This window comes from Danio rerio, chromosome 10, assembly GCF_049306965.1.
Source record: "Danio rerio strain Tuebingen ecotype United States chromosome 10, GRCz12tu, whole genome shotgun sequence".
In the NCBI taxonomy this organism is placed as follows: domain Eukaryota; kingdom Metazoa; phylum Chordata; class Actinopteri; order Cypriniformes; family Danionidae; genus Danio; species Danio rerio.
This window is the reverse complement of record NC_133185.1, coordinates 41,148,922-41,163,194: the sequence shown is the minus strand read 5'-3', so window position 1 is coordinate 41,163,194 and position 14,273 is coordinate 41,148,922. Positions and strand designations below refer to the sequence as shown.

Sequence of the window (14,273 nt, the reverse complement as noted above, 5' to 3'; positions counted from 1 at the left end):
AGATATTGTTTTTCTGCAGCCCATTATAGGATAATGAAACCCCTAAACAAACCTTTTTTTTACACTTTAAGATGTTAACAGTATACAGCTGTGCTCGAAAGTTTACATATCCCTTGAAAAATCGTATAGAATGTGATTAACTCTAAAAGCCAGAGGAAGTGAAAACTTTCAACCAGAACAAATTTCCAATTTCTCTTTTTATTTCGTTGAAATAACCTTTTTCCATTTAGCGCTGCTTATTAAAAATTACAAAAATACTTGCTCATTCTAGAAAACAACTGAAGTGCAATTTACATGAATCTTCAGATTAAGTTTTCACATCTCTACTCTCAATGCCTTGTGTTTCCTTCTGGAGCATCAGTGAGGGTTTAAACCTGTTTTAACAGTTGTGTTTGAGTCCTTCAATCATTCTCAGAGTGAAAAGATAAAACTCACAATCATACAGTCCTTGCTGGAAAGGGTTCAAATCTGCAGAAGATGCTAGAAAACTGAAGAGTCTGCAGAACATGGGTTTTTTTCTGAAGAAAAGCAGTCAGTTTAACTGTTCAGAGCAAACCAGCGACTTGTAAACATCCATCACAAAGCAGAAAATGCAGATCATCAGGAAACCACAAACAAAGAGAATGTAAACTGTTGCAGGTTTTTTTTATTTTTTATAATTTCCTCATTAATAATGTTTTTGTCTTGGGAGATATATGTAAACTTATTTTATGTGAAATATCTTAATCAGGACAGCACTAAATAAAAAAATAACACAACTTTTGTATGATCTCTATTATTTTGTTAAAATTATTCACGTTTTTTAAGGGGTGTGTTAACTTTCGAGCACAACTGTAAATGTATACACTGTAAAAAAAAAAATCTTGCTGCTGCAAATTTAGTTAAATCAACTGAACTTTTATAAAGTATATTAGCTAAAAATGTTAAGTAAAACTTCGTATAACTTAAAAAATTTTGCCAAAACCTGATTAACTTAGCAAAATTAGTCTTGACTTTTTGTCATTAAATCTGATACAATGTATGTTGCATGTTGTTAAAAAAGTAATATTTTCAACAGTGCCACAGCCATATCACCCTGCAGCCCAAAAGTGGTTACTCACTGAAGCAAACAGGGCAGAGCCTGGTCAGTACCTGGATCTACACCACATGGGAAAACACGGTTGCTGATGGAAGTGATGTTACTGAGGCACTCAGGGGGGCACTCAACCTGCGGTCTGTGTCAGTCCTAATGCCCCTGTATAGTGAAGGGGACACCATGTCAGTGGTTATTTTAGCATTTTTATAAGCAATTTCATTCATCTGCTTTTGTTTATCATGGTATACAGTCACCTTTTAGTAAATAAAAGTAAAAGAAATCAACAACTATATCTGAATTTAGCCAAAAAATACAGACTTGTCATAATATACATTAACAAAATAAGTAGTAGAATCGAATGTTGAAAGTGTACAATATTTGATAGGCTAAATGGTAGTTTCTGACTTTCACTTAACCCAAAAAAACAACCTCTCAAATATCTGTATTCCACATGCAGGAAACCATTCAGAGGTTAATGAAGCATAGAGTAAACATCAATAACACCAGCTTTATATTAAAAAAGATTCATACTCACTGGAGGGAAACAGGTTTGCACAAGACATTCATTTTTCTGTTCAGTGCCAACAGGATTTGTATCGGAGGTTGTGCCGTTACATGACTGACACTGTGTTGAAAATCAAATACCCGATCATCAAGAACCAAGTAATTAAACCTGTGCAAATGAATCAGGCTCAGGACTTGAAGAAGGGAGGATTTATAGGACATTGGCTTGCCCTCTTCTGGTTATGACCCTGATGAGATTAATCCCAGTACTGCTATAATTATGTCACAGATTTGTCTTCAGCCATGCCTCTGTTCTTTTATTAGCAGCAAATTGTCTCCAGCTATCATCAATATTGAGGAGGGAGAGCTTCATATATGGGCTACTTAAAGAGGGAGGTTGAGATTGAGCAGAAAAGATTGTGTACACATAAACTGAACATGCTTAACCCTAGTGTGCTGTTTGGGATGTTTTGATGCACGCTGAGTGATTTTGAGGCTTAATTTGGCCACACTTTTCTCTGTGTTTCAGCAAATGGAAGGATTTTTGGTGAAAAATCTTATCTAGACATATATTTTGGAGAAATGCTTTGGATTTTTTTCCAAAAACTCAATACACTGGGTAAATTGACTACCCTTTCATTATGTTTGAGGCTGTTTTTGCCCCATTTTTCCATTATAATGGAAGTGGTGATAGTGAGGCCAGCAGGGGTGCTCAACCTGTGGTCTGTGTGGGTCGTAACACCCTAGTATATTGAAGGGGCTACTGCTCAGTGAGCGCCATCTTTTGGATGACACATTAAGCAGAGGTCATGATTTGTTGCTATTTTCAGACTAGTGCAACTGTAATTTTCACGTTTTGTGGCACATTCCTTAAAAAGCAAATTCATTGGCGCCACTTTGTGGACTCATGGGTGTGCTGGTCTATAAAGGAGGTGTTTTAAGGTGCATTGTTGGTGCATTGCTAATTGAAAAACTGAAATAGATGGCATCATTGACCAACTAAAACCAGGTCTAAAGCCCAGTGCAAATTGCGTTAGTTATGCGCCTATGCAGGTCCAAACGCTTAATACACACAGGATGTACAGCAATACACAAATAACTTTACATATGAAAAAAATATGATTAAAATGTTTCAAAAAGTATTATTTACTACATACAGTAGATGTAAAAACTCTTCTTCCATGCCTTTATGTCATGAGCTTTTTCAGTTTATTCATGACAATTTGCATTTGTATAATAATAATAATAATAATATTAGCAGTATTATTTATTATATTCATAATTATTTTTGTTTTAATAAAAACAAATTTAGATTTGTCCACCTGTCGGGTTTTGGAGACGTATGCATCACCATATTATAATTAGAACTGAATTTAGAAATAGTTTTGAAACAAAAAACACCATTTCCTGATCTCCGAAAGTGAAGGAGTAAGTAGTAAAAGTAAAGAGAAAGTAAAAAGGCCCAATGGAAGAGGCTTGTTCTTTATCTGAGTGCTGCAGATTCGCAGTTTAACTGTTTTCTCAGTAGTGTAACGTTCAGTTTTCTGGCCCTGTCATACACCCGGTGCAATGCGGCCCAAGGTGCGACGCAAAAGTTATTTGCTAGTATCAGCTCAACGCAAGTGTCGTTTTGACGTTTTGCAGCAGGCTGTTTAAATAGCAAATGCATTTGCACTCATATGTGCGCCCATGGGCGTTCTAGTCTAAAAAAGGAGGTGTGTTAAGGTGCATTGCTGGCGCGTTGCTGTTTTGAGTATCTAAAATAGACTGTACAATAGACCAGCAGAAAGGAGGTCTAAAGTTCAGTGCAGAGCGCGTTAGTTGTGCGCCTCCCTTACATATTACTTAATACACACAGGATGTACAGCAATACGCTAATATATTTACAGATGAAAAAGATTTAAAGGAATAAAATATTACAAAAATTATTACTTTCTTCAAAATGAATAACCACTGCCTTTATGCCTTCTTCTTCTTGGGAGGCTTTTTCAGTTTATTCATGACAATTTGCTTTCGTATAATGTTATTGTTATAAAAGGTGATTTAGACATGCCTTTAGTGCCATGCGCTTTAGACTTTACGTCTAGATCGTTAACATTGTAAAAATGACAAATTTGACCTCTTCCTAACAGGAAAAACCAGCAACAATCAAGAATCCAAGATTATTGGGTGTCTTAGCATTGCATTCAAAAAATGTTGTAGTTAAAATGGAAGTCAATGGGGCAAAAACAGCCACCAACATAATGAAAGGCTAGTCAATTTGCAATACAAAAGGATTAATGATATTCCACTTTCTGTAAGAAACTGACAATTAATTCAGTAATCACATGTCATCTCAGAATTTGTTTATGGGGAATAGCAGATTTCCTCTCAGCTTAGATTTGCTTAATTAGCTGCTAAACTGATATGAAAGCAAATACGATTGATATGATCCATTAACTTGTAAAAATAAACCCACACACACACACACAAACCGCAGTCATTAAGGATTTCTTGAGTTTTATTGAGGATGCAAGTCATTCGTTTATAAAATGATATTATATCACTGCTCTAAATGTAATTTCACATGATTATTTGGGCTGCATCACAGTCATTTGAAAAATGCAAAGAGCTGATGAAGGGGAGAACTGCACATCTTTTGTACAGTCAAATATCCATACACATAAACTAAATCAAAGGTCTAGATTTGAAGATTGCAAAAAATGTTTTAAATAAAATAAATAGTTTTGTTCCACTCTAGACCAAGAGTGTCTGGACTTGGCACTGTATACATGGTTATAGGGTAAAAAAGTGAGAGTAACAGAGAGAGTAAAATTCAAGCAGTAGTCCAGGCAGCACATACTCTTTATGCATCCATTCACCACAATGCACATTCTCATACTATTCAACAAGAGATGCAACAAATGTATGTATTTTAATATTGCCTATTTAAAGGGAAATGTTATGCATGTTTGTTTGTGTTTGTACCTCACACAAATTGTTGCAGCAAGTGTAATACGTAAAATGCATTAGGGAAATAAATGTATTCATTAAGAAGAAATAACATTTCTTGTATTCTCCTATATTACTTGAGCTTGTTGTTTACATATTAGAACAATAAAAAAAGATAAATGTATTTACATTTAGGCCACTATCATTTTGGCCTCGAATACAAATAACACTTAAAGCTCAGAAATTGCTTATCAAGCCCTGTTTTCCCCCTCCTTGTTGATGTATTGATGTGGGAATTTCTGGTTATGAAATACAGCCAGAAAGCTTCAGTTTAAGTCACATGAACCATGATATAATACTTTATATTGCTTGTAGAGAGATTTATAATACCAGGAGAAAGCTAGCATTCCCATTCATCTCAATGGCATTTGTAACCTGCAAAATCCAGAACCATTAAAGGTGTAGTTCACCCTGAAATGAAAATGTACTCATCATCTACTAGCCCTCAAGTGATTTCTACAACACAGTCTCATTCTGAAAACATACTGCTGTATACATTTCTGGAGAGCACCAAATACATCCCAGGAGCTACGTTTTTTTTTTTTTTTTGCAGTTTTTGTTTCTATGAATCCACTAGAGGCCGCTGTGTACGCTTTTTGAGATCTAAAATTTCTCCTGCGAGTGCCATTTCATGCTGTTGTTCCTACGTAAATCCACCAGAGGCCGCTGTCGGCTGACTAACTGATCCCACTCTCCTCCTTCCCTAAACCCAACCAATAGTGTTTTCAAAAGCACCGATTGACCCACCCACCACACTTCCCTAAACCCAATGGACTGTTTTAAAAAGCAATCCAGAAAAGCCCTCCGATTTTTACCACGTTTTCAGATTTTAGCACATTCTCACCCTGTTATTTACTGGTTCATTATATTTTTTGGCTTCTGTTTTTGTTTTACCCTCTTTCTCGAACTGTTCTTCGAATTTACTTTTTACTTACTCTAACCTTGTCATCGTGGTCAGCTCCTCGCTGCGTCTCAAGTCCAGCAACGTACATGGCGAGCTACTAGACATACTGGTGACAGTGTGAAAGCAGTCTATACGAAGGTCAGCGGTCAGCTGATAAGCATGAAAAGGAACGCAGTAATACCTCCCCCTAGCATTCGTTTTAAAGGCGAAATGCAACCATACATACCTCCGGCTACATAATTCACGATCTCCAGAAATGTATATCGGGGTATGTTTCCAGAATGAGTCTGTGCTGGATTGCTAACATTTGAGTTTTTCTCCTTCTAGGCTATTATTAAAAGTGTTGGAAACCTTTTAGCCATTGACATTCATAGTAAAACAAAATACAGGTGGCCAAGAGCTACCAAGTTTCCAACATTTCCTCAAATATTTTGTGGTTAACAGAGGTAAGACAAACAAACCCATTTGGTCATGTGGAGACTGAGTAAATGATTCCAGAATTGTAATTTAGCGTGAACTATCCCTTTTTATAGATAGTCACATGCAGGTGGGAGGGGCATTCTCACTACTAGACTTTCATTGGACAAAAAATAAATAAAAATCAGACACGCCCATGAGTGCAACCTGAGTTATTAAATGCCCATAATTCCAAACATTTAGCTGCATCTCATTTGGATGGCTGTGTGCTCTGGAGGTCGCATTGTTTGGCTGCATACATCGTTGATGAGGTCTCATTATTGAAAAGTAATATTAAAACTGATCATATATACTGAGGTGGATCTTTTTGTGACTTTGGAATATAATACATTTTTTCTGAAATGAGAAATCTTCAACAATGTATCAGCCTGACACATTTAAAATGAACCATCACAATTTACAATAAGGTTTCATTAGTTAATGTATTTACTAAAAAGAACAATTCTACTTTAATAAAATCCAAATTTATGCTTGTTTACTTTAGTTAATATGCCTTGTAATTTTTGGAGCTGCGCATCGATGGATTTGACCTTCAGTGTTTGGACTTTCAATAGTAAAAAAACACACTGAACTAGACTAAACTGAACTTTAACTCTGAAAACTGGACTGACAGTTTCAATTTACATTACATTAGTATGTGAAGCTGCTTTGACAATGTATATTGTAAAGGCGCTATAGAAATAATGATGAATTGAATTGTGAGTTCAAATACACTAACATTGAACAACTTATTTCCATTAACGTAAAAAAGATAAATAAATACTGTTATAAATGTATTGTTCATTCATTGTTTGTTCATGTTAGTAAACACATTATTAAAATTACTAATACAACCTTATTGTAAGGCATTACCAAAAAAAAAAAAAAAAAAACATTATTTAAAAGACTTTCTACTGAATGTCAATTTTAAACAGGTTGCTTGTCTCACAGCTAACATACAGTGCTCAGCATATATGAGTACACCCCTCACAAATCTCTCTTTTAAATTCACATTTTTTAATAGGAAGCTATACAATATTATATTAGTGCATATACATTAGATTAGTCAGTACTGAAGCCAAATCTGGAGCTAATCTAACAAAATAATTTATGATAATGGTCCAAAAACTAGTACCCCCAAATTTATGTTATAGAAAAATGTTAAATACAAATTTTAGAAAGATGAAAAATCAAGAGAAGCAAAAAATAAATAAATAAAAAAATTAAATTGCTTTGTAATTTTGTAGATTGTAATTTTCTTTTGCAGTATTTTGTTTGAATTCAATTGTAATATCTTTCAATTTCTAAATAAGTTTGGTGACTAAATAATAATTTTAATAAATATATATCTTTTATAATATTCAGAATAATAAATAATATTAAAAATAGTATTTTATTCACTGAGAAATAAAATATAATAAAATATTCATTTTAAAATAAAAATTAAGAGAAGCAAAAAAAAAAAACGAAACATTTTTGTTGAATTGTTGTAGATTGTAATTTTCTTTTGTAGTATTTTGCTTGAATTTAATTGTACTGTATTATCTTTCCATTTCTAAATATATTTGGTGACTAAATTATAATTTTAATAATATATTTATATTTAATAATATTAAAAATAATAAATAATAATAAAAATAATATTATATTTACTGAGAAATAAAATATAATAAAATATTCATTTTAAAATGGGGTGTACTCAATTATGCTGAGCACTGTAAATGCCACAAAACTCCTGTCTGGCTGTCAGCATCTCCGCGAAGAGTTCAAGGAAATTACACACCAGCAGGTTCTTCTGCTTAAACAGCAACGTTTGTCAACCTTGGATCGGAGTCCTGTTCATATCTGTAATGATACACCTCCATTTGATCCCGGCAGGCCTCTCTAATGTTGTTGAGCCACCTTTTAATGCCTCGCCTGTTCAAATACAACACCATAAGGAACACCACGCCGATGAGCGCCAGCACAATGCCAAGAAGAACAAAAGAGCCCACGTTTTTACAGTCCACGCTCTCCACGCGTAAATCCTTCTGCACTTTGGGTAGCGCGCATCTCAAGTTTTTGGAGTCTGCGCACTGCGAGCTGTTCTTCAGCCAATCGTGAAACTCCCTCAGTCTGTCACATCTACAGTCGAACGGGTTGTGCGACAAGTAAACGCGCATTTCCCTGTACTCGCTTAATTTAGTTAGCTCATTGGTATCCAATGTTGTGATTGAATTATGCGTGAGGTTGAGCATGGTTAAACTGAATTTCCCAAACCCAGAAAGAGGGATAGTCTTCAAACGGTTTCCAGAAAGGTCCAGAATCTGGAGATTGCTCAGACTGTCCAGTGCGCTCGATAGCTGATTCGCACCCGCTGCAGTTAAAGTGTAACTGAGATTCAGATTACGCAGCTGATTCAACTCAGAAAAAGCTTCAGGATGCACATCCTCTAAACGATTGCGACTCAAGTCTAACAAATGGAGTCTGTGGAGTCCACAAAACGCGCAACTTTGAATCACTTGTATGTTGTTGTCCCGCAATGACAGCTCATGGAGACTGTGCGCATTTGTCCCGTTGGCTGAAAACGCTCTCTCTATCAATACTGACATGTTTACATTGTTTAAAGTCAGGATCTGTGTCCTTCTAGGCACTTCTAGAGGTAGTTTGATCTCGTCAGAGTCCTCGCACATCACAGATCTGTTAAAACATGTGCAGTTGAAAGGACACTGTGCTTCATCGGACAAAACGAAGGAACACATGAGCCAGACGGTGAAATGATATCGCTTAAAAGTGTGAGATAAAACACGGAGATGTTTTCCGTTTACTCCCATTTTAATGTGAAGCGAACAGCAGTCAGTTTGGTCCAGGTTTAACAGCCGCTTGTATTGTCGGATTCAGTGCGCCTCAGGAAACCTTTTCGTCCATCGGGGAGAGCAGAGCTGTCCGTGCGTGCGGCCGGAGAGCGAGTGTTCAGTCCGGCAGCATTTTCTCTTTCAGGAGCTCCCCTGATGACGCCTACTCTACTACTGCGATCAAATACTGTCTGTCTGCCAGCATCCCTGAGGTGAGCAAAACCTCGCCCACTTCCCCCAGTCTCTGTGTGTGCGTGTGTGCTTGTTTATGTAGTTTATGAGGACACAATGACATGGGTATGACCCGAATCACAATGTATTGAGGTAAAGTTGGTTTTATATCCGCACATACGTTTAGTGACAGCTCCCTATATTATTTACCATGGTACTTTGAATATTCAGACGTGTATGTGTGACTTCAAAACAATATTAGCACCAATTAATAGACAGTGAACAGTGTTTTAACCTACTTTGATAGTCATTGGCTGCTAATATGATTTCACTATTTAGAATTGTGAATATAAAACCAACTTTACCTGGTTTATGAGGATATGCATTGTGTCTTTGTTATTTAAAACTGTTAAAAATCATACTTGAGGGTTTTTTTCACATTAAAAAATTGCATAAGATTCCTGTGAGGGTTGGGATAGGGACAGGGTATAGTGAAAGGTCATATAACAAGTTTTTTTTACTGTATAAGTACATTATGCTTACAGAGAGTCCTCATAAATTATTAAACAGCTTGTGTTTATGTGTGTGTGTGTGTGTGTGCTGGTTTTAATGGTTTACAAAGATATATTTGTAAAATAACATGGTGTGGCTTAGGTATAACAACACTGAGGTGATATGAGGAACTGCCTTATAGCTTGGTAATCCAAAATTATTAAAAATCATTCTTAATTAGGTCTTTTGACATCCAAAATTTTGCCACAGGTGTCCCGAGAGTGTTGGGGTTTATGGGTAGGGGTAGGATAGGGCCATATAATAAGCTGTTTTTACTGTGTAAAATACATTACGCTTATAGAGAGTCCTCATACATTATAAAACAACTTGTGTTCATGTGTGTGTGCTGCTTTTGGTGGTTTACAAAGATATATTTGTAAAATGGCATGGTGTGACTTAGGTATTACAACATTGAGATGATTTATGAGGAACTACCTTATAGCTTTGTAATCCAAAATTATTAAAAATCATACTTAACGAGGTCTTTTGACATCCAAAATTTTGCCACAGGTTTCCTGAGTGCTGGGGTTTAGGGGTAGGGGTAGCATAGGGCCATATCATGAGCTGTTTATACTGTATAAAATACAATACGCCTATGGAGAATCCACATAACTTACAAACTCCCAATCTCTCAGAATCTCTCTCTCATTCTCCTCTCTCTCTCTCTCTCTCTCTCTGTGTGTGTGTGTGTGTGTGTGTGTGTGTGTGTGTAAGCGAGAGATAATGTACACAGAGCCGAGTAGTGGACAACGAATGAACCTCACCTGAGAACAGTGTTTTGCAAACTCAAACTGAGCACTTCTACGTTCTTTGGGAAACTTAAAGTGAAATGCTGCAATTATAAAAACTCTAACAATTAAATTAAACCGAGAAAAACACTTCAGACACAGACACTGTTTTTTCATTTAACTGTCAATTTTTAGAATGACGTTGTTTGACTTCTTGTTACTTCTGGTAAAACTTTACAATAAGCTTTCATTAGTTCATGTTAGTTAATGTATTCGCAAACATGAACTATGATGAACGATACTTGTGCAGTATTAATTAATCATAGCTCAACATTTACGAATGCATTATTAAAATCCAAAGATGTGCTTGTTAACATTAGTTAATCCACTTTTAGTTAACATGACCTAACAACGAACAACTTTATTACTATTGACTAACATTAGCAAATATGAGTGAATGCTGTGATAAATGTGTTTTTCATGTTAGTAAATAGATTAACTATTGTATTACCTTATACATGCTTAATGTAAAGTGTTACCTTACATCCTCCCATCTAGGGTAGGGGAAGCAAGCAACACTAAAGATTAACAGTAATTAAGCAACAACTTTCTGAGTTTATGAATCAAGTTAGATACAACAATGTGTCATTAAAGAAAAGAGAAACTTGGTTGGGGTAAAAAAAAAAAAAGTCAAAAATTAAAACAAAACCAAAATGACGACGAGTGAAAATACATGGGAATTAGTCTATTTACCTAAAAAATGAAAATAAATAAATAACCAAACTGTTGATTCCTTCTCTAAAGAAAAACAGAAGAAAACCTTTTATTCCACCCCCCCTCCCCAAAAAAACCTTCACTCCCTATTGAGTATTTTGAAATATATCAATGAATAATAAATAAAAAAAATAGCAAACTGTATAGTTTTATTAATCTTTATGTTCTTAAAGTTTGTAGATCATATTTTCATTCATAATTTGATTATATAGCCAACACAATCTTAATAAAAAATGTGAGGCTTTTTCAGATTTCAAATTTCTCTCGCAAGTGCCATTTGCACCTGTTGTTCTTGCATTAATCCACCAGAGGCTGCTGTCAACTAACTGAATGACTGACCAATCGACTAACCCACCCTCCTTCCCTAAACCCAACCAATAGTGTTTTCAAAACCACCGATTGACCTGCTTACCCACTTCCCTTAACCCAACCGACAATTTTCAAAAGCAATCCAAAAATAGAAAAGCCCTTGCCTGATTTTTACCACGTTTTCGGATTTCACCACATTCTCACCCTGATGTAATCTACTTGTTTATTACATTTTTTGGCTTCTGCTTTTGTCTTACCTGCTTTCTGGAACTGTTCTTTGCCAGACTCTAACCCCGACATCGTGATCAACTCCTCTCTGCGTCTCAAGTCCGCCAACGTACGTGGCAAGCCACTGGACAAACTGGTAACAGCGTGAAAGCCGTTCATACAGAGGTAAGCAGTCAGCTAGTAAGCAAGAAAAAGAAAGGCATCATATCGCCCTGTAGCGTTTGTTTTAAAAATGAAATGCAGCCATACGTACTTCTGGCTACATAATTTGTGATTTCCAGAAATGTATATAGGGCTACATTTTCAGAATGAACCTGTGTTGTAGGGCAGGGCGATTAATCGAAAAGTAATCGAAATCGTCATTCAGAATCTATAATCGATCAAATTTTTCCTGGACAATTTTTTCAATTACTTTACCTATGTGTCACGTGTTACGCTCTGTTAAAGGCTGTGGCTGATTTTTACTTCTGCAGGCACTTTGCAGCCACATCTGGGGCCTCATGTACGAAGACGTTAAATTCATACTAAAACATTGCGTACGTATAAAGCTGTAAATGTGTGTATGCAGTAAAAAAATTCAGATGTTTGAAACACTGCGTACACGGAATACCATGCATATTCTCTTTGTACATCCGACTTAACGTGAAACTGAGTGCACGTGCACGAGCGCAAAAACCCTCTCTGCCTCCTCCCCCTAATAAATATGGTAATGACTCCACTTTGGCAAAACCAAACGAAAAAGCAATAGCAAGCAAAAAAAGAAATGGAATATGAATTGGAGGTGCTTCATTCGGAGGTAGACCAGAGAAAAACGGTGTTATTTGAACGTTTTTCCTCTGGAATTAATAACAAAAGAAAAAAAAATAGAGTGGGAGAGATTAGCTGACACGATTAACGCAGTTGGGTCTAAACATCGCACTGTGAGTGAATTAAAAAGAAATGGTCTGATGTAAAGGTGTCAAATTTGTAGTGTCTATTTAGGCTAAGTGTAAATAGCACACCTCGTTGGAATGAGGTAGTTGAGTGATTCCCACCTATCACCGTTTGACTGACAGAGACAACAAGACTAAAGAGGGCGGCAAACAGCAGTGTGGGTGGCGTAGCTCGTAAAGCGCATGGCAACATGTTTTGACACGTTCGATCATGAACTCGGTTCGAATCCAACGTCTGATGAACTCTTCTTTCCCCCACTACATGTCAGATTTTGCCTACTCTTCATCACGAGGAAGACAAGTAGGAATCATTATTATATACATATAATATATATATATATATATATATATATATATATATATATATATATATATATATATATATATAATATATAGTATTATATACACACACTGTATACATGAGGCCCCTGATCTCTGGTCAAGTAGAACGATGAACTCATTCTTGATCCTTACTTTGCACTACATTGAGGATGATTGGAAGCTGCGACAGAGATGCCTTTAGACGGCAAACAAAATTATGAGGGCAAAAATAAATAAATAAATAAATAAAATAATCGTTCTTATTTAATTTAGGCCAAATTGCCCAGTCCAGCTATGTTGTATTTAATTCATAGTGTAAACATAACCTTAAAATCAATGTTTCCCAAAGTCAATAAACTGGGGTACTGTCGTGATAACTATTAGTGATTTTTGTTTTTACCTTTTTAACCTGTCTGGGCTCAAGGTTAGATGTCTGTTGGCTGATTCACTTACCTTTTTGATCAGCTCATCTTCGTCTGCCTTTATCTTCTTCCCGACATCACCTGCAACAACACCAGATACTGTTACTGCCCGCTAAGTCTTTTGGATTACATTCAAGAAGCCTGTTAAATCACGTGTTGCCATCCATCTCTTCCCGCTGATTGATTCCTATCAATAAACACTTGTTCAGTTTCACTTACCTGTGTCGCCTCCTCCTGTGAGCTGACAGATACACAGGAATGAAGAAAAACCATTAAAGCTTATAAACAAACAAAAATCCAATAAATAATGAAATAAATAAATACATTTTATTGTTACTTTTGAGCATGATCCAATTAACGTTTTTAAAATTATATTATATTAATTATATTATATTATATTATTTTTTATTATATTATTCACTCAATAATTTTCTTTTCGGCTTAACAAAGCCAAAAAAATTAAGGATAAATGAATATTATGTTAAATTATATTATATTATATTATATTATATTATATTATATTATATTATATTTAATTTTAATATTTTTATTTAATTACTTGCATAGATTAATTATGTAATAAACTTTATTTAAGATGTAGATTTTAAATAAGCATTTATTTAATGTATTTAACATTTATTTATTAAACTTTTAAATACATTTATATGTGTAAATAATATGTATATTATATCATTTTTAATTTGTATATTTAATTATTTTATTTTATAATACATTTTAATGAAATTTTTGGGATGTAGACTTTAAATGACCATCTATTTATTAAATTTTGCATTTATTTTTTATAATCTTGCACATTTATATGTATATTTGATATAAATATTATGTAATATTTTTATTTTTATTTAATTATTTTGTTTTAGATTCTATTTTGATTTAATTTGTATAATATTATTTTTTTCATTTTATCACTTGCGTGGATTTATTATGAAATAATTATTTACATTTATAATTAGAATTTAAGTTTAAATGAGCATTTATTTAATTATTAAATTTTGCATTTAATTATTTATATCTAATTCTATGTATCATTAATTTGTAGATTAGATAAGAT

The 14,273-nt window shown here is 34.7% G+C and overlaps 1 protein-coding gene across 1 annotated transcript; it reads right to left on the bottom strand.

Annotated features, from left to right (window-relative positions):
- Positions 1 to 7,729: 7,729 nt before the first annotated feature.
- Positions 7,730 to 13,442, bottom strand: tpbgl (trophoblast glycoprotein like). The gene is made up of 3 exons (NM_001258231.1): positions 13,421 to 13,442; positions 13,233 to 13,282; positions 7,730 to 8,695 (listed from the first exon to the last, which is right to left on the bottom strand). The coding sequence occupies exon 3, from the start codon at positions 8,669 to 8,671 to the stop codon at positions 7,730 to 7,732; it is 942 nt and encodes a 313-aa protein (NP_001245160.1). The 5' UTR covers positions 8,672 to 8,695; positions 13,233 to 13,282; positions 13,421 to 13,442.
- Between the last annotated feature and the right edge of the window lie 831 nt (positions 13,443 to 14,273).